Source organism: Gymnoscopelus microlampas (assembly GCF_963454915.1).
Source record: "Gymnoscopelus microlampas genome assembly, chromosome: 12".
Taxonomy (NCBI): domain Eukaryota; kingdom Metazoa; phylum Chordata; class Actinopteri; order Myctophiformes; family Myctophidae; genus Gymnoscopelus; species Gymnoscopelus microlampas.
Genome location: NC_139949.1, coordinates 39,737,480 through 39,762,061, shown reverse-complemented (window position 1 = coordinate 39,762,061; position 24,582 = coordinate 39,737,480). Strand labels below are relative to the sequence as shown.

The window sequence follows — 24,582 nt, the reverse complement described above, 5'->3', positions numbered from 1 at the left end:
CAGTATCCTGGTGTCTGTGAAGTACAGGCGTAGAGGAAGCTCTGTGTAGGATTGTGCATCATGCCATAGTTCTTGTCTAGCTTTCGACGATAACAAGGTCACTCTGGCCTGCGCTCTCACACACAGTGGTTAACATTTTGGCTGCCAGCTCCAAACACAATGAAAAACACTCTGCTTGTATGATCAATTTATTCTTAGAAATTCTGACAGAGGCAATTAACTTAACATTTGGCAGTCAACCTATTAATTGACTCATCATTGCATCAGTTTTTATAAAATGTATTTTCATGTATTTTCAAAATACAAATTACGTATTTGTATCTCAAATAAATTTCTTTGAACAGTATTTTGTATTTGTACTGTGATAAAAAAAACATGACCCAGTATCTGTAATTTGTATCAAAATACTTGTTGCTGAATTTTCACAAATCCAGCTTTTGGAAATTACTTTCTCACTCGGGCTCAGCACACACCCCTGTGGCGATCCTGTGCTCATTATGATTGTGTCAGATGTTTTTTTGCCTACTCTGACTGCCTGCCGCCTCTCTGTCAGAAAGTCTATATAAAGATTATCAGGCTAAGTACTAAAGTATAAGCAGTTAGGAACATGAATGCATGTTTTGATTAAACAATGATTTTTCACCATGCTGAAAGTGCGCACGCACATACAACCCCCCGCCCCACTTTCTCTCAGCATGTCAGTATCATATCAGTCAAGTTACTATACAGTATATAGTGACTATGAATACCGTCAAGAATCTGCACCCACTTAAACTGCAAGAGACCACACCTTCCCCTTGAGTTCCCCTTGAGTTGAGCGAGCCTTCTCCTGATAGGAGAGTTGCCTATGATGTCATGTCAGTATCATGGTCAGTATCATGTCAGTTGTGTTCCAGTTCAAACATGCTGAGTTCCACTTCAAACATGTCACGTTCCACTTCAAAAATGTCATTATTTTGTGTTCCACTTCAAAAATGTATCGTTACACTTCAAAAACTGTTACGTTCCACTTTAAAGATGCATCCTATGGAGCTATGGAATTAATTGTCACAAACATTGTCCATGTATCTGTAATGCAGGAGATTAATTGCTGTTTCATAAACACAGGGTTGTTGGTTCAAATAACCAAAACATAACAAATAATCAGTGAGTAACCCACAGAAGGCTGCTGGTCCAGATCTTGTCCCAGGTTGTGTGCTGAAGGGCTGTGCTGAGCAATTGAAAGAGGTCTTCACACAGACATAAACATCTTGTTCTGTCAAGCCAGAGTGCCCACCTGTCTAAAAAGTGCATGCACCATTATACCTTTGCCCAAGAAGCCAAATCCATCCACCATGAATCATTAGCGCCCAGTAGCTCTGACACCCATTACTATGTGTGTGTTTTGAGCGGATGGTGATGACACACATCAAATCATGCCTCCTGATTAATCCGGACCCGTTGCAGTTCGCTTATAGGGAGAAGTGGTCCACGGAGGATGCCATCTCCACTCTGCGCTACCTCACACTCTCACACCTGGAGAAAAAGAACACCTATGCCAGGATCTTGTTGATTGACTTAAGCTCGGCATTTAACACAATCTTGCCAAAACAGCTAATTGAAAAGCTGTTGCTGCTGGGTGGACGCAGGGATGTGCAGGTGGATCTTGGACTTTCCGACAGAGTGTCGGCACGCGGTTGAGAGTAGGCAAAATAACATCTGACACGATCATAACGAGCACAGGATCACCACAAGCGTGCGCGCACTGAGCCTGTTCATACAGCTGACACATGACTGCTCTGTCAGTTTTAACACCAACCATGTCGAGTTCGCGGATGATACCACCTTTGTTGGCCTTATTACCAGCAACAATGAGTCGGCGTACAGGAAAGAAGTGGAGCAATTGGCAACACACAATCTTGCCTTCAACACCGACAAGACTAAGGAGATGGTAATAGACTTTAGGACATTGGTTCTCAAAGTGGGGTCCGGGGACCCCCAGGGGTACTTGAGGGGGTTCCAGGGGGTACCCAGCAAAATGTGTTAATATAGCATCACAATAATTATGACCTTTTTATATTTTGGCTATTCAAAAATAGCAGATATAGATCTGCTATTTTTGAAAAATCTTGAATATTTGTGCAAATCTTTGAATATATATTTTTTAAAGCAAACATTTGTAACTCAAATCTTTGCTTCTGGGGGGTCCCTGGAACAACATATTTTTAGATGGGGGTCCGCGGCCAAATAAATATAATTTTGGGGGTCCTTGACATGAAAAAGTTTGAGAACCACTGCTTTAGGAGGTCTGGTCACTAGCACCATAGTCTCACGAGCCAGACTATTGCCTCCCACCATTTTCAAATGCTTCTGTCATACTTACATTGATTGATTGAATATTTGATTAGACAGAAATGTATAACAGCACGTGTACAGTCAATGGGTCAGGGGTGGCGTCAGGGTATTCCACAGTTGGGGGCGGTGCTGTAAGAAGGAGAATGTACCCATGTTTGTTCTATAGGTGGGTGTTAGCAGTTTAAACAGGGCTGTTAATATATATATATCATTCGGAGATGGTGGAATAGCTGTCTGGCTACGCGAGACTACCAGCACCATCTCCCACTGACCATCAACGGCTCTGAGGTGGAGAGGGTCCAGTCCACAGCACCCAGTTCCTGGGGATTGATCTGACAGATGAGCTGACCACCAGAGACAACACCACGGCTGTTGTGAAGAAGGCCCAACAGCACCTTCACTTCCTACGCCGATTAAAGGCGGCGCAGCTCCCCATCCCGGCTATGACCACGTTCTACAGGGGGCACCATTTGAGAGCATTGTCACTTATTCACAATCTGGTTTGGTAACATCACTGTCACTACTGAAGAGGGATGAGATCAGCTGAGAAGACCATTGGTGTCTCACTGCCACATTGGAAAAATAACATTGGTCTCTATGTACAGATGGCTATTATTTGTTTTCGTAGGAGGCGAGGCGTAATGGAGCGCTTGTTTTCGGCGGAGGCGCTGACTTGAGCCACAAGAGGCATCGCCGAGCGAGCTAAAGTGAGCGAGTCGCCGTGCCGAACATTTTGTAGTTTGATTGATTGAATACTTTATTAACAGTTACCATCCGAGGTATTCCCAAGCTTTGCAGAATAAAGGTGGACCTTAGTCTCACTCAGAGTTTTTATAATCCACTTTATTCAAGTGCAGACATACTGACAGCTAGACAATACAATGATCCAGTGTCTGTGCTACAGTAGAACGACAAGAAAGGGAATACGATCAAAAGCAATGCAAGATTAGTGCCTTGCGATAGTATTCAGACCTTGACCAATTCCCCAAATCTGCACTTTTGTACCTCAAATAACACCATCCTGCATCGCTCAGGTGGCACAGGTGTAAACTTCCTGTCCATCACTTAGGAGACTAGGGTTCTAAAATAAAAGCAATGTAGAGCCCTTGGTCTCCTTATCTCCCCTTGAAACAGGAGCTCTCTCATAACATTGCATCAGGATGGGGGGGTATAATATGTTCATTATATATTCCCTCAAGGATTAGCACATATTGAAAAAAACAAAAACAGAATCACGCTTTCAAGTAAAGTACCACAAAAAAAGGCTACAAAATGCCTTTTGGTTTAAAGCCATGGAGTCAGCGTAATCAGTAGGGTACAACCTCCAGGGAGCATGAACATGCTCAGCAAGTTTCATGCTAATAAGTGCAAGTAAATAAGCGCACTCAAGATGTCTGAATACTTTTGCAAGGCAAAGGCTCACTTCCAAAAAAGTACAAAAACAAATTAACTGGTGCTTTCACACTGCATGATTTTGGCCATCTTATACGTCATTCCACACATGGGAAAAAGGTAGTATTGTGATTATCCGCCTTGTCGGAATGCATGAGTTCAACTAAGTCTACCTGTCACATTATGTGACCAATTGACCATGGGCAATGTTTTATTTCGAGAAAAATAAAATAAAGAATGAACATTTGGTCTCGACTTGGCAGGAGAGGACATGGGGTTGGCAATTCTCCAAAAAGGGAGCTGATAATATCTACAGCCATTTTTCATGAATCTGCATAGACGAGGCGGCCATGGGTTGAGAGGCCGTCTGGGAATCAGACGTTCCACCGGTTCGCCCTCTGGTCTGCCCAGTCTATGTGTCCCTGAGCATGACACATGACGCTGTATTCATTATAGGTAAACGCAAAGGACAAACTCAATGCATGTGCAAATGTACAGTGACAAAAATACCCCCAAAGGAGTGTGAACTAAAGTTTTATTATTATTGTTGTTGTTGATATTATAATTATTACCAGCAGTTAGACACGGTAGCAGTTTGCAGCACATCCAACTTTCTTTTACTTTTATTACTTTAATGTTGGTGGCTGTCCGTTGTAGCCTACAATGGCTCGTAGACAGCCGTCTTCGACCCGGTCACATTGAATGACCCAAGATGCTTACAACGAACGATTTGACCAAGTTTATGCTACCATGTGGAAACTTCACCTGCTATGACACCGAGACGGCCGATATCGTACAGTGTGTGGGCACCTGAACAACAGATACAAAGCAGGTCCAGGTCCACAGTGGAGACAGGAGCAGGGAAGTGAAGGGAAGTCAATTGGTCAAAACCAATTGGCTTAGGTCCGTGGAAGATGGAAGATGGTGGTTCATCTACTTTCTGCAGACTACATCTCTTTCTTGAAAAATGTAACAAAAGGTATCTCTCTTTCTCTCTCAACATAAAGCCTAATGGAAGTTATACATAGTTGTGTGCAGGCGTCGCACACCAGAAATAGCAGATCGGCTATTTCCGTTGCACGACACTGGCACGCGACTAAGTATAAACCAGGTATCACACCCTCCCATGGCAATATCCACTCCTACCACGTTCCCTTCTCCTTCTCCCCACACCTCTCGCTATCGCCCCCCCTCAATGAAAGACCGTCTGTCTCCAGCGTTTGTCGGAGAGGAAAGGCCAGAGGCAGTCAGTGATGGCGGCATGGAAGGGCCGAGGCTGCACGCTAAGTCCTAGCAGCTCAAGTCGGGAGCACTCCAACTGGGCGTTTTGCGGCCGCTGGGCCCCTGCACCTGCTGGCTGCTCCGTCAGCTAGAGTGGGGAGAGGTGGGGGGTGGAGAGGAGAGACGAGAAACGTTGAAGAGGCAGGGATCAAGGCAAGACACAAGGGGGTAGAAATACAAGGAATCATCAAAAAGCCAAGACAAATAATATGTTTAATAAGGTTCTCTTCATGGATTAATGGATTAGAACCACTGGTACTGTATAAGACACCATGCACACAGAGAGGAGAGCAGTGTGCGTAGCATGATGAATAATGCGTGTGCAACGGTGTTTGTCTAGTGTGTACTGTTTATACAGTGCAGTATATTAGTATAGTGTGCAGTCTGTAAGGGGGTGTGCACTTACCGGTATAAGATGATTACTGGGTAAGTTGAAAGCCTGGGCAATGGCAACGGTCATCTCATATTTGGTCATCTGTTCTTTAGCTGAGTAGTGGAAAATTCCACGGATAGATGGATCCTAGACAGAGAGCGAGAGATAAGAATGCGACAAAGACCATGTGATTGCATGTCCCTTTCAGGAAGTCACCCAGGAAACAAAGGACCAGTGGTATCATTCCCCAGACAGCTTCGTCTTGAAATCTGTCTCTTTATCCAGCCTTAGTATACATTGCACGGACCCAGTGCACATCATTCCGTGCATAGCCGCCTAGGAAACCCGAAAATCTGTACATATGTACGGCGAGTCCCACGGTGGGCGTAACCGGTTGCAACCCGGAAGCAGAGCAGTCTCCACAACATGATTTATGATTCTGTGCCTATCAGTATACAACTCAAACGGCGCTGAGTTGTATACGTTGCAACAAGCGAACGTTGCAACGTTCGGGGCTGCAGCTTGTTAGCTATAGCTCACTCGGTGGTCCCTTACGTGGCTCCAGTTCGCTCGAGACTGCGTGCCTCCGAAATGGTTTAGTCAATGGAGGAGATGCGAAGCGGCTATGCATAGATTTTCGGGTTTTCTAGGTGTCTATGCACGGAATGACAGTCCGTGCAATGTATACTAAGTTGTGTGAGATCGGGTTGCTTTATCATACTCATGACAAAGGGTTTGATACTCGCTAGATTCCAGGGTTTTACAGACTGGTGGCCAACTAATGTTAAAGGGATAGTTCACCCCCAAAATGGCTTTTTTTCTATCGATTAGTCACCCCATGGAGACTTGAATTCATGGATATTTTTTTGTTTTTTTTGTATTCCTAAGCCAATACTTTGATGACCGGCAATTTGATGACCGGAACCACTGCCTACCGGTCCACTGGTCATCAAATTATTGGCTTAGGAATGCGACAAAAAACTAAAGATATCCATGAATTCAATTCTCCATGGGGTGACTAATCGATAGAAAACAAAAATAAATTTGGGGTGAACTATCCCTTTAAGTATACACGCTATATTTATGTGCAGTAGGGTGCATTGGCTCCAGCTGATTCTTGAATATGTTCTACCTAGCTCAAGAAAATATCTGACTAGCTCTTCACAGGTTATCCTGGGACCATGAGTCCGTCTCCTGATGACTTCACACACCTTTAGCTGTTATCGTTCTCTCTCGGGCCCTCGACGGCAACAAGGAGTTTTTCCTTGCTGCCTTCGTCAAGTGCTTGCTAATGGTGGAATTGTTGGGTAGGAGAATAGTCTTGACCAGCTCTATATGTAAAGTGTCATGAGATAGCCTCTGTTGTGATTTGGCGCTATATAAATACAATTGAAATGAATGTCCAATTTGATAGGTAAGATCTGTGGCTTGAGGTAAGCACTTTATATTTGTACATAATGGAGAGGTAAGGCCATTAAACACAGAGGTCTCTCAGTGTATATTGGAGGTAGTCGATCGAGGCCAACAGAGATTATATAAATGTCAAAATCGATGAAGAAAATCTGTCAGTCTTGTCCGAGGCTAATCTGAGTTCCCAGAAGCGCTCGCATAAAAACGTGAGGGGCAAAGTCCAAAAGAGGCTAATGAGGCCCATACAATACATGTATGGCTTACACAGTTAAATACATATTTACTTTTGGTGGATGCAATGTTTGAAACATTGTTCTTCACAGTTCACATCAAAGGAAGGCAAATCTTTATTTACCTATTTTCTGCATGCTTATTATGCTTCTCGGTGATGGACAGTCGCTATTTATATTTGTGTTGGTGGCACTTGTTTATCTTTATTTACTTATTTGCAGCTGGTTGCATCATATACTTAAGACGGGCAGGAGCATGCTGACAGATAATACAGGTTCATGCAACCTTCCCTCGGCTAGTTTGCTAAAGACAGGGAAACAGGCAGACACACAGACGAATGACAAACAGCCACCTGTAGCCGCCTCTCCGCTAGCTTCCTACAGACTGCAGCCACATCTCTGACATCAGTTGGAAACCTCTGCTGGCAGTGGTCCAGTGTGCAGCTCTCTGCTGCCCCCTCCTGGACTCGCTCCCACAACACCGTCACGGCACTCTCTGACACACGCTCCACCTCTCCATAGAGGATAGGTACACGAAGGATGGCTGCACCTACACACGCACGCACATGCATGCACACACACACACACACACACACATGAACACATCGAAATCAATCACCATTGGTTTTAACATGCCATGTTATTTTCTATTGACAGGTGTTTCTAAAATTGGCTACAAGCTCTACAAGCTGTCTATCAGAAAGAGAGACTTCTATGAGACTGCCATGTACACTCAATCACCTTTACATTGGCAGAGATGTCATAACTGGTGATCAATTAGTGATCATCTTAACCCTAGAATGCACCCTTAAACAGAATGAAGAATAGCTGCAGGATGTGAAAGTTAGCTTGGTAAACCATCCCCGGTCGCGTAAATTCACATTAACATGTGTCTTCTGCAGACCGGTCTGGCCCTAAGCACTGGGTGGGCGCAAAATGTGGAAAAGACAATCAGCGTCTGCGCTCAGGGCCCTGTGATTTGTAAAATAAATGTCAGGCAATAATGTGTTTTATGTGTACACTCCATTTGTGATATTTTTTTGGTAAATGCAAAAAGGTGTGTATATGTATGTCAATGTAAGATTTACTTTTGTATTGATGATAAATGATAACAGGTGTGCTGCGTCACAGTGCATGTATGTAAGCTGGCGACTCTGTACTCGACTCAGAAGTCTGAGGAAGAGCTTGGTGCTCAAAACTTGACTCACTCTTCAAATAAATCTTTGCAAACGGGAGCTAACCTATGGTGTGCAGATTTTATTGTTCTTACAAGGTGAACCCTTTTTTGATCCAGCACCCTGCCTAGTAGATCTGGGATGTGCGTGTTTTTTTACGTCTCCTCTTAGCGGGTATATGTTCGGAAATCACTATCTGTTAAGGACTGATTAACCACAAATTTAAATAACTAATTCTAGAACTTACACCCCGGTTATTTCCAAAACAAGGGGCACATTTTTCACTTGGCCGATGTAAGCACATTAACTAGCTTTTCCCCATACCATGTGGATTCTGTAGTACTATACACGGTATGTATATTGCTTGGGAGAACACAAACTGACAGTCAGGTGAAAGAACATGGTTTAGATACAGAGCATTCTTTGTTATGCAGAGATATGCAGTCAGTTACCTGGGCAGTGTCGGAGTGTCTCCCTCTCACCCTCCAGTTTGCTTTTGCCATAGAGATTGAGTGGGTTTGGTGCATCATCCTCTCCATAAGGGGGGTTACGGCCATCAAACACATAGTCAGTACTGATGTAGATCAGGAATATTCCAGGGTTTGATGCTATGTGCGCACACACAAAATATATATTTTAGTCCAGTTATCGAAGTATGAAGTGGTTAATTCCATGTTCAGAGAGGATAATTAGGAAAACAAGACAGACGCAATAAAGGGGAAAGGGGGATCATGAAAGAGCTTTACCCACCTGCCTCCTTGGCAAGTGTGCCCGATGCGTGTACGTTAAGGTTGACAGCTGCCTCAGTGTGTCGTTCAACCACGTCTGGTCTCCTCTCTGCAGCACAGTGGACAATCACATCTGGCTGATAGATTTACAAGAGAAAGAGAGAGATACCTTTTTGAAAATTACATATCAAAACCAGAAGAGCACAGATGCCAGAGTGGGTTAGCCTCTGGAGGTTGACAACTTGCCAACGAAACTGTGTGACCAGTTAATTAATTCTTCCTGGGTCCACGATAAACCTTTTTTCAAAGCATTCTGCTGTTATGTTAATTTATTCAGAATTTATATGCATTTTTGTGAAAGGTCATGTCCCTTTCGGCCAATCGGCATGAAAAGTTAATCACATCTTCCTTGGCCCAGGATAGCCTCGTTCCAAGCCTTACTCATCTGCGAAGAGAAAAGCCTGGTCACGACCTAAAGCAGAGAGTGTCTATAGGGGCGGAACTTCCGTCGTACGCATTTCCCTCTGAATATCCTACTAACAGACAGACACTGTAGCAAAAACTGTATGTCCTTGGTGGAGGTAATAACATTTCTATTCCTATTACATATTTGGAATAGGATGAATTCTGGTTATCTGTCATAAAGTAAATTGCTGGTAATGATATAATCAAATGGAGACAGAAAATATTATTATATTATTATTATTTTTGGTGCACGACCCGGTGTGCAACCAAATATAAATCAGGCATTACAGCATCGGTGTAGCAATGGCCAGTTTGTTTCAGAGATGGGCATTTGCAAGTGCGCGCACACACACACACACACACACACACACACACACACACACACACACACACACACACACACACACACACACACACACACACACAGGCTGCACAATATATTGTTTCAACATCGACATTGCAACATGCTCATATGCAATAGGGGCAATAAGGATGCAATGTAGCTAACACAGATTGGTCCAATCAGTCACATTTGTACTGAAACACTTTTAACTCTTGACGGGAAAGAAACAGAGCAAAGTTCAAATTTTTAATGACTAATCTGGAAGAAATACATTACATTATATCTTATAAATAACACTTAATGACTTTTGGTAATTGGTCTTGCATGCACCTTCTTTGTTCATAGAAGTGTCATGTAATGTCAACATGTATGTCAGAGGTGTCAAGAGTATTAAATAACCGCCTTAAGCATTTCCCCTCTCACCCCAATGATTGCTAGTGATGAATTTTTTCCAAATGGAGATAATGAAGTTTAGATATGCAGATCTGCATATGTTTGGTGAAATTACGTAACTCCTGCTTTTTTGCAAAACATATTGCAAAAAAATAAACTACCGCAATGTCGATCTTTTACAAGTCAATATCGTTCAGCACTAACACACACACACACACACACACACACGTACGTACGTACATGTCCTGTTTGACACCCCTAACGACATCTTTATCCAGTACGTTACGGCATAGACAGACACCCTACCTGGAAGTCCTGTATGACAGCTTTGACTGCATCCTCGTCCAACAAGTTACAGCGGAGAAACCTGGGTCGGGCGCGGTGGTAGCCCGTCCCGAGAGTATGCCAGTTGTTGTTGTGGAACTCCTTGTAGACGGCCCGGCCTAGCAGGCCCGTGGCTCCAGTCACCAGAACCCTTTGACACGGGATGGATACATCCTCCTGGAGAGAGACGAGACACACAAACACATGGCTTTACAATTAAATTACGGATATAACAATGACATTCTAATCTAAGGCAACTGGTAGAATCGTGAGCATTGAATTCTGTAAGTGATCAACATTACAAGCAAACAATTGAAAACAGAACAGGGAATGATGCAGCACACACACACACTCAGTCTAACTCAATCACATTTGCCCAATCAGTCTCGTGACTCTCTGTAAGCCATTCATTGCCTCTAGGCTCCTGCAGCCTGAACGGCCATATGGGTAGACAATAGACATGATAAGATATCCGCCTGTGTAACATTCATAAAAACAGAGACCTGTTGTAACTATAGTCTACGGGTCTTTTGGTTATGTACACTCTCAGAGTTAAACTATCAGTGAGTATTTTTCTGTGTACTTTTACCACTGTTGACTGATTGAATACTTTATTAGACAGAAATGTAAACAGCACAAGGTACAGACAAGACATTTGGGCTAAAAGGATAACACACAAAGTCCCAAGCATTCAATTCATCAACATAGCATAAAAATAACACTATAGCCAAAGTCCCAAGCTGTATTTGAACATAATTTGTTAAGACTGGACTCAAATGCCTCTTTGTCCAACACTGTGGCTGACGTTACTAATATAACAGACGTGCAGAAAGGATAACACCCGTCCGATCCAACAAAACCTCTTGCTTGCACAGGGCTGGTGCTCTGCCTCATTTCTATTTTATTGTTTTAAGTAGCCCAAGTACACAACTTTTTCATATGATTATCTATTTTGAACTGCATTTAACTGAAGATTGTACAGAAAAAGTTGAAACACTACAGTCCCTGAGATGTAAAACATAAATAGGTTTGACCAGTTTATTTTACTTGACAAATCGGTCAGATATAAGTTATGATTTCATTTTATTTTTATGTTCATTTGCACATTTAAAAACAACAAATTAAGCAATGAGAAACATTGAGCTTATAAGCTCAGGCCCACTACTGTGCAGAGAAATGCACTTCAATGGAAATCACTCAATGGTCCTGCGTCCACCTGTTTTGAAATTGCACATAAATGCAGGAGGCAGCAAGACATTGAGTTGTTGAAAACGAGCGCTTCCAAACTTCCAAAAATAATCACCTGCACGGATTTTATTTACAGAAAGTAGCTCATCATAACCAGTGGTGTAAAGTATATATATAAATATATATATATTTTTTCATTGCATACTTTATTAACAGTTTTCCAGTAGTGGTAAGATTTTTACAATAAATGTCCTTCGGCTTTTGTTTTTATGACACTGTTGACACACATGACTCACTCATGACTTTTCAGCATGTCTCAACATTTCAGCACCATATCAACAAAGTAATTAATTAATAGCATTGCATCGACATTGTGCAAGAAGACATGTATTGATGATCTCACAAAGATAACGTGCTACAAGCCCTAGCAGAGCGCTTATAGTTTTTATTTTATTTGATCTTTTTGTCCATTTTAATTGTGCGCTTGTAGATCTGCTATTTTCGGCAAAGTGGTTTGGTGTGGGGGGAAAAAAGAGCAGACCAAGTGCAGAGTGGGTCAAGTTTACTTAGTATGGACGGTTTATGTGGTTGAAAGTCTGAAAACACACATTAACATGAATCCAACACTGATGACAGTGCTGTCAAACAAGTCTATGAAGCTATCTATGAATAGATTATATTCTATACAATATATAATGGGGGTCCCTGCTTTATCTCTCTCTCAGCCAAGGGGTCCTTGGCCTGCAAACGTTGAAGACCCCTGTTTTAATTAATTCATTAAACGACCATAAAACAACAGTAATAACACACTCTCCCAGCCTTTAGCACCATAATACTGTGTTGATAATCTACTGGTTCTGCGACGAGCTTGAAGATCTGCTATTTTCCAGTTTTTAATACATTTGAAAACTTGTAAAACGGGACATTCTGCATTATGAATGAGTGCTTTCTACTTTTGGTACAACTACTCTAATTATATTTTGATACCAATACTTTTGTACTTTTACTCAAGTCAATTTTGAATACTGGACTTTTACTTATAACAGAGTATTTCTGCATTGCAGTATTGACGCTTTTACCATACAAGTAAGAAATGTGAGTACTTTTACCACCACCACGGCTTATCTATCTTTGCCACGGTCTTAGCTGTAGACGTATTCTCGTAGACGTATTTATGATTCTGACGTCTTCAATCTACGAGAGTTGTAGGGCCACAGACAGCATTAAAACGATTATTTAGTGAAAGATATGGATTATTACATTAAACTACTACCCCGTAGCGACAGTTAACATTTGGGGCTTGGGGGTAAGCACCTTTATTTTCAATTTGTACATGTCTACGGGGCATAGTGCAGTAAGTCCCTGTCTCCATGGGGCGTGAACACTACAACTCTCGTAGATTGAAAATATCAGAATCATAAATACGTCTACGAGAGTTGTATTCTACAGCTTGCACTGTCTGCGAATCGGTGTTTTAAGAACATGGTTTCTCTTCCTCATCCCATCATCATCATATCTACATTACCTCCACCACCTCCACGTGTCCGGGGCTGAAATCGATCCTCAATCCTTTGTCTTTACGGCTCATTTCTTAGCTGTTATTAACCATCAATTAATTATTCTCATTTAATTCTAGGACGATGCGCTTGTGGTTGTTGCTTATCTTTATCTCTCTGCTTCCGCCCACAGCGGATCAGTCAGTGTTGCCAGATTCTGAGAGAGAAATAAGCAACTATCTCTAGGAAAACAAGCCCAAAAGAAGCGAATAAGGCATTAGGCCAAATGAGCACACTATACAAGCTCACAACGTGTCACTTTTCGACGCGTTGTGTGCTTAATTGTAGATCTGCTATTTTCAAAAAATCTTGAAATAAAATAATGGAATATTTGGACAACACCACGAATCTGGTCTGCAGGGCTCCCTGGCTGGCACAAACATTTTCAGATGGGGATTCATGTTAATTTGGGGGTCCATTACATGAAAATATGCAAGAACCACAGGTTAAAATAATAAATAAAAAAACGCAACAACCACCAAAATTTACGAGCAACTTCACATAAAAACAAGCCCAATGTCGCTTATAATAAGCGGACATGGCAACCCTGAGTATCAGCTGTTTGCCGCTAAGCCGTGCAAAAGTGTCGCGAAGGGAAGCCACTTTACCACACTTTACCCCCCCCCCCCCCCCCCCCTGGCTAGCAGACTAGCAACATAAATCAAATCACAGAAACAGAGTGACATTATTAAAGACACAAAAGCACCAAACCAAGGCTTGATTTAACTACTGTACTTCATCGTGCGACAAATAGCGAAAAATAGTTACGTTATATAGCTAAGGTTGCACAACATTGGATAACTTAGCCATGGATCACACGACGTTCGTCGGTCACGGCTGAACTTCAACCTGGTGTTTGCACTTCCTCCATTTACAGCCCGCACATCTACATTAACGTTCATATTTCAAATATAAAGTGCATAACCCATGGCCACGGATGTTACAATTATGTACGGGCCCTCAGAAGTACCCGTATCCTCCGTATTGTTCCATAACAAGCATTTTAATCCGGTCGATGGCCATTTTCTCCATATGCTTTCAAGTACGCGACTCTATCGGTTGGGAGGTGTATCGCACATTGATGCATTACAACTATGAGGAAATGTCCACCGATCGGATTAAAATGCTTCTTATTGAACAATACGGAAGATACGGGTACTTATACACACCGTAAGTGAATTGTAACATCCGTGGCCATGGGTTAAGCACTTTATATTTGACATCTGAACGTTTAGTAGATGTACGGGCTGTAAATGAAGAACGGGCCAACACCAGGTTGAAGTTTCGTCATGACTGATGACTCCAGTCATGATTCAGGGTTAGATAACGCCAATATACTAAATCGTGTTAATTATTTACAGAATGCGACCTCATTGTTCCTGCTTTTGCTTTTTGCTTTAGTTTATGAAAAAATAATGTGAAGAGAATTCACCTCACAATCGCCGTACTCAAATCCAGGCATTCTGGTAGTTAGTTGTCCGATGAGATGATGACAGGACAGAACAAACAAAGATGCTAGCAGAGCACAGGCAGTGTTGCCAAATGTTGCGAGAGAAACAAGCAACCATGTCTATGAAAACAAGCCCAAAAGAAGCGACACCGTCGTCCTTTAATTGTTTAATATTGTGTTATTTTTCTTTTGTTGATATCTTTTTTTTTATGTAAAGCACTTTGGGCTGCATTTGATGTCATGAAAGGTGTTATACAAATAAAGTTTATTATTATTATTAAACATATACATTGACTATTTGAAAATAGCAGATCTACAAGCTCACAATGCTTTGCATCTGCTATTCTTTTGTTTGTTATAACCAACCAATATTTACAAGCAAAACAACTAAAACAAGCCAAAAGTCGCTTATAATAAACGGACATGGCAACACAGGCAGCCAGCAGCAACGATACACTGACGGGCTTGGTGTTTCAAAATAAAATGTATTAATATCAGTCTATGATTAATATCCTACGCTACCTATTGTCCTCCTATCGATGAAATATATCATACGTTGGCACTTTCAATAACTTGGTGTCCCATTTTTTTTTAGTTTTTTTTTTTATAATTTTTATCCCACGATTTTGTAACCCACATTTTTTCACCCAGTGCCAATTGCCTATGTAATCCTGGGCACTACCTACCCTCTGCCAGCCTAGGGAGAGCCCAAGCTGAAGCTCATGCCTCCTTCAATGCATGAGGAGCAAGCAGGCCGCTTCTTATCACCCGACAGGGGGGAGTTTCCCTGGTTGGACATAGCGCGTGGAAGGAACACGTTATTCCAACCAGTTCCCTTCTCCTCCATCAGGCGCCCCGGCTGACCAGGGGGAGGCAGTATAGTGACCAGGATTACTACATGTTTTTGTGAGGGTATTAACTACCCTAGGAGACACGGGGAGAACATGCAAACTCCACACAGAGTAGGCCCTTTCACCAACCCCACCTAGGGTATGGGCGCCGATGACGTGGAGGAGAGAACACACCTGCTATAGTCATTTTATATTTAGCAGATAGCCTACATAAGCGTCAGGTTCTATGCCTTTAGTTCAGTGGTTCTCAAACTTTTTCATGTCAAGGACCCCCAAATTGACACTTATTAGACCGCGGACCCCCATTTGAAAAGATATGCCAGGGACCCCCAAGAGAGAAGATTTTTAAGGCTCTAGCAGTCTCAAACATTTTAATTTCAAGGACCCCCAGTTTGACATGCATTATTAGGGCTACGGACCCCCATTTAATGGCATTTATATGCCTGGGGCCCTGGGACCCCAATTTATATTGCAAAATCAATGTTAGATTTAACTCAAAAAGACACAGTCAAAAAGAATAATAATAAAGATTCGCTTTTTTTTATTGATGCCTTCAGTTTACCTATTTGGCCGCTTGATGGCAATATTGTCCAATTTTTTGACTCATTTCATTGTCAAAAATAGAGCTGTTTTTAAACAGGTAGAACAAGACATCCAGCTGCAACCCACTGAATTTTTATATGGGCCTACATACCTTTTATTGTAGCATCCAGTGGGTGGTTTGTGGCTCTGACTTTCCTTTGATCCATGCCTCTGGGCACAAAGACTTTTATTATGTCATTGTGTTGTTTGCTATTGGAATGCATTGGGGGATTTCATGTGTTATGTTCAGCGATGGAGTAAGACTCACGGAAGCACCCGTGGCCCCTGGTGTGACTATTGTCATGGCAGACCCCTGAACAGTGTTTGTGCCAAGTTTGGTGTGGATTGGAGCAACAACTGTGTAAGTGACCAGCTCCGACCAGCCCCTGACTACATAATAACATTGTGTCGGGTTTACTGCCTGAACTTCCTAAGAGACATGCACTGCTCTAAAAAGAAGGGTCCGACCTGGCGCGTACACAGCCCCCCGACAATCGTGGCAGGAACAGGCCTGTGAGGACTTTGCTTTGAGGGCCTTTGCCTTGGGGCAGTGGGCGTTCGCAGAACTGAGTAGAGACAGATAGATCCTCAACACCACACGACTCTCATACTGAGGAGGGAAGTGCACAACTCAGCATCCCAACACTTTGTGTTGGGTGAGCGGGTTACTGGAGTCAGTAGAACCCCTCAGGTAAGGTCTATGTGGACCCAGACAGTTCGTGGCCTAGGAACCTTCCCAGCATTTTCCCAAATGAAAGGATATCAAAACCTAGAGAGCAGAATTCAGAACAACATTACATCAGATTTAAGTCAACAGAATTTGAAAGATGTTTTCAGTAATCTCCAATTGACTCCAAGACTACAAGCCAGTGTGTTAAGATTGAGTTCATTACTAATAGCAGCTGTCTCAGTACAGCAACGTGCTTTAGAAACAAGGATGGATTAGATATGTGAGGTGAGAGCAAAGACAAAAAAAAACTAACCTAGAGAAACAAACTTTTACGCGCTTCAGAGCCATATACCACAAAGTCCCAGATTATTCTTTCTGCTCGCTCAAGACAATTCCTTTTTCCATTCTTTCTTTTTTTGCCCAACTGAGTCGTTATGCCAATTCACAATTCTCCATGGATGTAAAGAGGTACATGCTATTCCTCCTAGTTCCACACCCCACTGAGCCATCCAACCCCGCCCGGCCAAGCCGGTGGCACCGCGGAGGAGTGCTACCTTTGCTCACTCACTTTATGTTCTGATTGAGAATATTGGTTTGAAAACCTAAATCGCTAAACTACGACGCAAACAAATGGAGCTGAATGTGAAAATCCTGGTCAGTACTCAAAAAGTCAACAATTTATTGTCACTTTGCTCACACAAAAAAATGATTGGACAATCATTTATGTCACTAAAAATACTTATTAAAAAGAGTTTTTATTGAACACCCCTTTGGAGTTAATTGCAGAAGTATGATGTGCATGATTACCTGGCTGTGAAAATGTAATCAGTTACAGATAATTTCTGATTGCATCATGGTACAACAATTAATAATGAATTACCCAATAGATTACTTCTGACTGCATGTAATCTAATTAAGCTACATAACTTTCTCAAGACTTACAGTTACAGGACTATAATAGTAATATGCTTGATTTAATTTTTTACAAAATCTTGTAACTATTTAAAGTGCTATATAACAATTATAAATCTTAAGGAAGCTGAGACATTTACAATGTCTTCATCTTTCAAATTGTAATTTCCCAATACACCTAATTTGATAATGTGATCCCTTTGAAGCACTGGAATCAGACTGCACAGGTAGTTTCTTTTTTTGTAATGTGACTATGTAATCCAAGGATTACTATAACATTTACTAACCAACACTGTTTGTAAATAATGTTACCATTTACACAATCTTTGCCATTACTATACACAACATAAGAAACATAATTACTCATTTAGGCAGAGAACATTGTGAAAATACATGAACATTTAAAGTGATGGGTTATTTAAAACCGTACCGCCATAAGCCTATAAGCATTTTGGAAAGAAAAAATACCTTTTAACTACAACATTCAATATCTACATATTGAGGAAGGATTGAATGTTATTCATTATACTTAAAAATTGTTGGGGTTTTTAGTCAAAAGAAGAACATGTGCTATTTGAAGTCTTTTTTTTCCTATTTTCTTTCTTTTTTTCAAATGGCAAATGTCTCATTTTCAAAATAAACAGTGAAACCTTTGTACTTTTCAAGTGCTGTTCATAATGGAAGCTCACATTTGCATGGCAACCAGACATCAGTAAAAAAAAAAAAGAAGCAAAGAAAAAAAAAAGCAACACCCAGCAATAAATACAGTAGTAGGCCTACTTCTTCTTTTTTTTCCTTTCCCACAGTCATCTGGCTATCGTGCCTTCTTAACATACAATTTTACATATACTTTTACATCGCTGTTGGGCAGAAACGTTGCATGTCCATATTTCATCTTTTCAAATTAATCTTTCTTAAATTAATGCCATATTTTATACTTCGCTGTATGACAGTGTCACCAAAAAGTAATGGGAATAGCCAAAGTGCATGCTGGTAGATCTGCTATATTTTATTTTATTTTAATGATTGCTTACAATGACTCCCCCAAAATAGGGACGGCAGGTTGAAAGTGGTTAAGTCTGTCTGTGGTGGCGCTCGGGTGGCGCAGTGGTAAAGTTACTGCCCACCACCACGGAGGGAAGCCGGGCGGGGAGGGTGATATCGGTCATTGCACGTATTCCTACGGGCTGGGGGCGGCACCTGTCAGCGGGGAGTGTTGAGCGGGAGGAGTAGCACGAAGGCTCTGCATCCTCCCGGTGAGGGCTCCTCACTGGCAGGTGAGTCAGTAGGATACGACAGCAGTGACAACACACAGAAATGTGTGTGGGGAGGAATTAATTGACATAACGACTAAATTGGGGAGCAAAAGGGGTAAAAAAACAAATTGGCTACTCTAAAAAAAAAAAAATGTCTGTGGTGTTTTATAAATATTTAGCTTAAACAGATCACCTGCACTCAGCATCATGAATAAATAAGAGATCCTAAAAGGACTTAAAGAGAGTGCTGGTGATCTTTTTAAGCTACTTGATTCCTTTCAGAGCCACGCACCCGATAAGTGAACTCTTAACTGATGAGTGCTCACATTCTCTTTTTCCAAGTTACTCTATAAATATTAAATGTATGTAGTTACACGAGCTTGTGACTAAATAGTTACTACATTGGATTCCATTGGAACACAGATTCGTTTTTTACATTTTCTGAGAAGTAACGACATGTAAGGTTTCCGCCCGACAGCGATTATATTAGTACACACACCTCCATAGAAATTCATGAATGGTTGAGCACCAATACTGGTTTTCAGTTTGAAAAAAGTCACAGTCATACAGTACACATTCACACTTGTGAGCTAACCAGTACATTGACTGCCTTCTGCCGATGGTCATTAAATGGTTCCTTTAGACACATTGACTGAAACAGGTTAACATTTTCTTCTTCCAAAGTGAAATATCAACAAACATTAAGAACATATTTGAATCTTTACAAAAACAGAGAAGAAATTATAATGTTTTGTCTAAGTCAAAATTCTATACAAATTGTTCTAAGCACACGTTCTTCATGATTGTCGTTTTAGTGCAATATAAAGAACTCAAGAGGAAAAAGGAAATTAATTTACATAGTATCAGAACGTTCTGAACACTTTATCTGCAACAGCGAGCTACTGTGTATATAGAGACAGCAAGACAGACAGAAAGACAGCAAGAGAGGTAAAGAGACAGAGACTGAGGTTTCTTTGTTTCAGAAATATTATATTTCCCAGCTATCGTATTTTCTAGGGATCCAGTAGACCTCTGACTGCCAAGCTGTGTTGAAAGTAAAACTAAAGGTTCCATCCACTTCTTTCTTATCCTGCACTAAGGATGCATAATAATAAGAAAACAGCATTATAATTGATTATTTATAATTGATTTCTATCTTTATTTTATTTTAATCAATGCAGGCCATTCACAAATCAGGGCCGGACGATTTAGTTTTCACCCCTGTCTGTCTGTGTGTCTGTCTGTGTGTCTGTTTGTGTGAGATTGCACGGCTATCTCGCAACCTCACCGGCGGTGACTGAGTGTCAAATTTCTTGTGCACACTGCCGCTAGGCCATAGTCGTAGACTGACTGATCAGCTGGTTGCAGTGCTTTGGCTGCCTGCTCTAACTAATTTAGATGGGGACCCCTGTTATTTACATTCCTGTCCTGATTTGTGTTCCCAGTCTGGCCCTTTAGAAACACCATTGACACAAGGCATTAATGATCAGCATCCTTTATAAAAAGCCTTTTCCCCCCCCATTGCCCTGTGCCTTTTCATACACACGCACAACGCCAAAACAATGTCATCACATCATGAACCACAGAGACACGACGATGGAGGGAGGCAGGGGCATGCCTCCTGGCGGAGATGTGTTCTCCACTGAGCGCCCCTCTCTAGTTTCATTTTACAATACATACATACATGCATTCCCAGAGGACCAGGTTGAGTCACTGATGTTATGTATCCAACTGACTGGGTCCAGGGTTCTATGGGACCTGAATGCCGGTCCCTGTGCTAAACGTCTGTGTGGCTTTGGAAACCCAATTGTCAGGGTTGGAGACAAATCATATTTGCCATCAAGTGTCTTTCTCCTTGTGATCTCCCCATTATGTCTGCTCTGCTGTATTACCTGTTGGTAATAATATCCTGTTTTGACAACTACATTTCTGTGCTACCATCTGATTTCAGCTTGCTGATTGCCAGCAATACTGTAGCACAAATAACAGTGCTGCAATAGGCCCGGACATACTGTACAGCAACACTAATAAGTCATTGGCTAATGATGGTGTCCAAAGGTTTAGCTGCTGTCAACTTTCTGACAAACAAGGAAGTGAGGTGATGTTTCTCTGGCTGTAACAAATGAATAGAGGTACAGTAACGTCTTTTGGGCAACGCTGGCAGTTTGAACATTCTGTAAGGAAGTAATAAGTTATTTTTGCCCGTTCCATTTTCTCTCGGTTGGTGTGAAAACCTCATACACTCTGCACTCTCTTCCCCTGTAACACAGGTTGATTAGAAAAGAGTATCTACTAAACATACTACAATCAACAGTTTACAAACTTTTAAGACCCACCAGAAACAGTTTGGGATCTATATTTAGTCCTCAAACCATAGTTTGCAAAACGCTGGTGTTTGGAGGGGTCCCTGTTTCCCCTCAGTCACCACAGTAGGAAGGTCAGGGTGTGGGTCTTGATGATGTCACATCTGGTGATGTCACAGTTCCTATGCGAAGTCAATGTACAGCGGCCATTTGGTATCCCTCATCAGTGTCCCTTTCATTTCAATTTCAATTTCAGCTGTGTAAAAAAGTGATGACAACCCACCATTTTGATCCTGTCATTCCTCTTAAAATTCCCTTTTCAGAATTAGTTTTTTGGGAGTCCGAGCAGTCCTAAACATCTATAATGGAGATTTACATTTTAGGCATTTAGCTGATGCTGTTATCAAGAGCAATATACAATTAGTGCAAAATGATAAGCTTGAATTTCTAGACTGCCAACATTACAAACTACAAGGACAAACCCTGCTTTCCTGCTTTTTTGATCAGATACAGTATATATATAATTTTCTTTTTTGTCCAGATTCCCTCCAGTGCAAAAGATCCCACTGTTCCGTTTCGAGGCTATTTTGCATCCCTCTCTGTAAACATTCGGTTGAATTAATCTGGGAGGGGTGCAAAACAGCGCCAGAGAAATGGCTCCAGTTTCTGTTACCTCCTTCCTGCCTCGTTTTGACGAAGAAACTGAATATTGGTGCTGCTATCAGCAAGCTCTGGGTATTGCTCCACTGGCAGGATATAGTATCCGTCGTACCCACTCACTTTCCCCGTTGACAACAGCTCCTGTCGCTCTCCCTCTGCCCACACTCTCCCGCCATCCCTCTCTCTCCCTTCCCTTGCCCGCTGCACCTCCCTCGCCCAGGCCCTCGCCACGGCCCGAGCGTGGGCCTCCTCCGCGAGCCGCGCCCTCTCTCTCTCCAGCACCTCGGCGCCCAGACCGTAGCGTATGCTGACAGACATGGCCGCACTGTGGATCTCTATGATGAGACCTCGGCGGGAGCGGCCGGTGATGGTGATGTTGAGGCCGTTGTCCAGGGACTTCCTGCCGCCTGTGACCCCCAGGGGGAGGAGCTCCGGCTCAGCCATGCCCAGCTTGACGAGGAAGTGGCAGTCCCTCCCATCTACTGTTGATCGTGAGCCCTCCAGGTAGAGGGCGCCGTTCAGCACCTGCAGGGAAGAGGAAAGCAGATCAACATCAATGCAATCAACAATGTATTACTAAGAATGTATTGTTTAGACCACTTGTTTCTCAATGTCTGGTCCGGGGCCCACCAGGGGTCTGTAACTCTGAGATGGTAGAAATGGAAGAATTTTTATCTTTGGGAAACCCCAATCTACACTGTAAAATGTGCCCACCTGAGCAATTTTTCTACTGTCCTCTCCAGCCAATCCGGACGCGACAGCAACAACGCGGCTCTCTCTTATGCCCAACATTATTCCTCGAAGCAGAGCAGGAGTCCGGGACCCGAACCAATACCCGGGTCGGTCTTTTCGACCCGGCTTCGGATCTTTATCCAGAGTTCTGCCCTCCAGAGCCATGAAGGCCTGGTTCAGACGATCCATTGACTGCTGAACCCCTGATATTGACTGACCGGAGGGGTGGTGGTGGGGAGTCAGAAGAAAGGAAAAGAGAGGGACGTTAGGGAAGGTTCTTCAGCAACGGGAGAGCGCTTCAAGCGGATGAGGATGGGGGAGGGCAAGAAAGAAAAAAGGAAATGAGGGAGAGAGGAACCAAGGAAGGAAGGAAGGGAAGGATGAAAGGAGGGAAGGAAGGAAGGAATACCTGTGTTTTTTCCCAGTAGTAGCTAGCCAACAGTTCATAGTGAGGCTCAGTGAAATAAAGTGGAGGTCGAGGGAATCCAGGGATTATATTACTGAGCTGGAAACCAAACATTACCAACCAGCTTTTAACATCTACAGAAAGATAGACAGACAGACAAAAAGACAGAGAACGAAAGACAAACAGAGAGAGAGAGAGAGAGAGAGAGAGAGAGAGAGAGAGAGAGAGAGAGAGAGAGAGAGAGAGAGAGAGAGAGAGAGAGGTATAGACCCACAGGACAAACAGACAGAGCGGGGAAAGGAAGAAGAGAAAACCTATTAGCATGAACCAAACACCTTTTTTCACACAAGGAGAAGTCACAGAGCTGTATGCGATGCCATACGAGAGTGCGGTCTAGACAACACAAACTCAGGTCAGGACTCCTGAATGGCTGCTCTCCACACACTCCTGTCCAGTGGTGGAAAAAGTACTCAAATTCTTTACTTAAGTAAAAGTACCAATACTGCAATAAAAAAATACTCTGTTACAAGTAAAAGTCCAGAATTAAAAATGTACTTGAGTAAAAGTACCAAAGTATTGGCATCAAAATGTACTTAAAGTACCAAAAGTAAAAGTACAAAAAATGTTTGAATATAGCAGATCTACAAGCTCACAACGCGTCGCATCGTGACGCGTTGTGAGCTTGTAGATCTGCTATTTTCAAATAGCCTCGGTATAAAATAGGGCTAAAGTGGTTAATGTATGTTTCATTATATCATAATTTATATCTGAAAAGTAACAAGTAAGTTTTCAAATAATTGTAGTGGAGTAAAAGTACAATATTTACATCTGAGATGTAGTGGAGTAGAAATAAAAATACTGAAAATTGGAAATACTCAAGTAAAGTACACATACCTCAAAATTGTACCTTAAGTACAGTACTTAAGTAAATGTACTTAGTTACTGTCCACCACTGCTCCTGTCTAGCATCAGGGTGTATAAAACAATCCATCATCACCTGTCACATAGTTCTTGAGGCTGATGACGTCACTCAGAGGGTTGTTGTTTTTAAACATGTACAGGTTGAACGGGGCGGGGTCATGGGCCGTTCTGGGGAGCAAGCTGTGGTCCGGGCTCATCCAGCGGCCGGCCAGGACGTCGTAGTCTCTCTGGCCAAAATGGACGAGTCTGGAGACGGAGGAGAAAGACGTGTTGTGTGGCAGCAGCTGTGTATACAATGTATCTGTAAGCCTTTGTTTATTTAACATGAGTGACTGATTTATGCAGGGTTTGATTTATGAAAACAAAAGAAAAACAGAGGGGGGACATTTACATAATTACCAAGAATAGCCGATCTACGAGCTCACAAGACGTCACATTGAGGGGATATCAAAAGCAGAGGTATAGACTTTCTCCCCCATACACTGCAGCAAACTGAACCCTGGCTTTACTGACATTTCCCCTCTGTCTGCGGCAAAATCAATCAAGCTTTTAACCTTGTCATTGATTCGGATACGATCTGATCATGTTACTGATAGGCAGAGGTAAGGTGTTATTGTTGTCTAGCAGAATTAAACGGTTCAGCTCTT

The 24,582-nt window shown here is 42.3% G+C and overlaps 2 protein-coding genes across 3 annotated transcripts in view; both read right to left on the bottom strand.

The window, feature by feature from the left end:
• Window positions 1–2,599: 2,599 nt before the first annotated feature.
• Window positions 2,600–14,722, bottom strand: mat2b (methionine adenosyltransferase 2 non-catalytic beta subunit methionine). 2 transcript variants are annotated; one of them, XM_084074539.1, is made up of 7 exons: window positions 14,625–14,722; window positions 10,431–10,625; window positions 8,946–9,060; window positions 8,648–8,803; window positions 7,374–7,570; window positions 5,414–5,527; window positions 2,600–5,095 (listed from the first exon to the last, which is right to left on the bottom strand). In XM_084074539.1, the coding sequence occupies exons 1-7, from the start codon at window positions 14,652–14,654 to the stop codon at window positions 4,919–4,921; spliced, it is 984 nt and encodes a 327-aa protein (XP_083930665.1). In that variant the 5' UTR covers window positions 14,655–14,722; the 3' UTR covers window positions 2,600–4,918. The 2 variants fall into 2 exon arrangements, with proteins under 2 accessions (XP_083930665.1, XP_083930664.1); XM_084074538.1 differs by lacking the exon at window positions 14,625–14,722 and adding an exon at window positions 13,162–13,304.
• Window positions 14,723–17,483: 2,761 nt separating this feature from the next.
• LOC311057329 (teneurin-2-like) overlaps window positions 17,484–24,582 on the bottom strand; it is a gene marked incomplete at its 5' end in the record, with an annotated part of 126,484 nt that continues 119,385 nt past the window's right edge. The window contains 4 exons of the mRNA XM_084074284.1: window positions 17,484–22,401; window positions 22,591–22,821; window positions 23,018–23,148; window positions 24,012–24,181. Of these exons, the coding sequence (XP_083930410.1) occupies window positions 21,886–22,401; window positions 22,591–22,821; window positions 23,018–23,148; window positions 24,012–24,181 (1,048 nt within the window). The 3' untranslated portion in view covers window positions 17,484–21,885. The remainder of the gene's footprint in view (window positions 22,402–22,590; window positions 22,822–23,017; window positions 23,149–24,011; window positions 24,182–24,582) is intronic.

Excerpts from the sequence above, each read along its gene's own strand:
- mat2b (XM_084074538.1), bottom strand. The coding sequence starts at position 13,224 with ATGAGCCGTAAAGACAAAGGATTGAGGATCGATTTCAGCCCCGGACAC. Across the intron at positions 10,626-13,161 it reads GACACGTGGAGGTGGTGGAG|GAGGATGTATCCATCCCGTG; the intron begins GTAATGTAGATA and ends GTCTCTCTCCAG. Across the intron at positions 5,096-5,413 it reads CCAGTAATCATCTTATACCG|CTGACGGAGCAGCCAGCAGG; the intron begins GTAAGTGCACAC and ends TCCCCACTCTAG.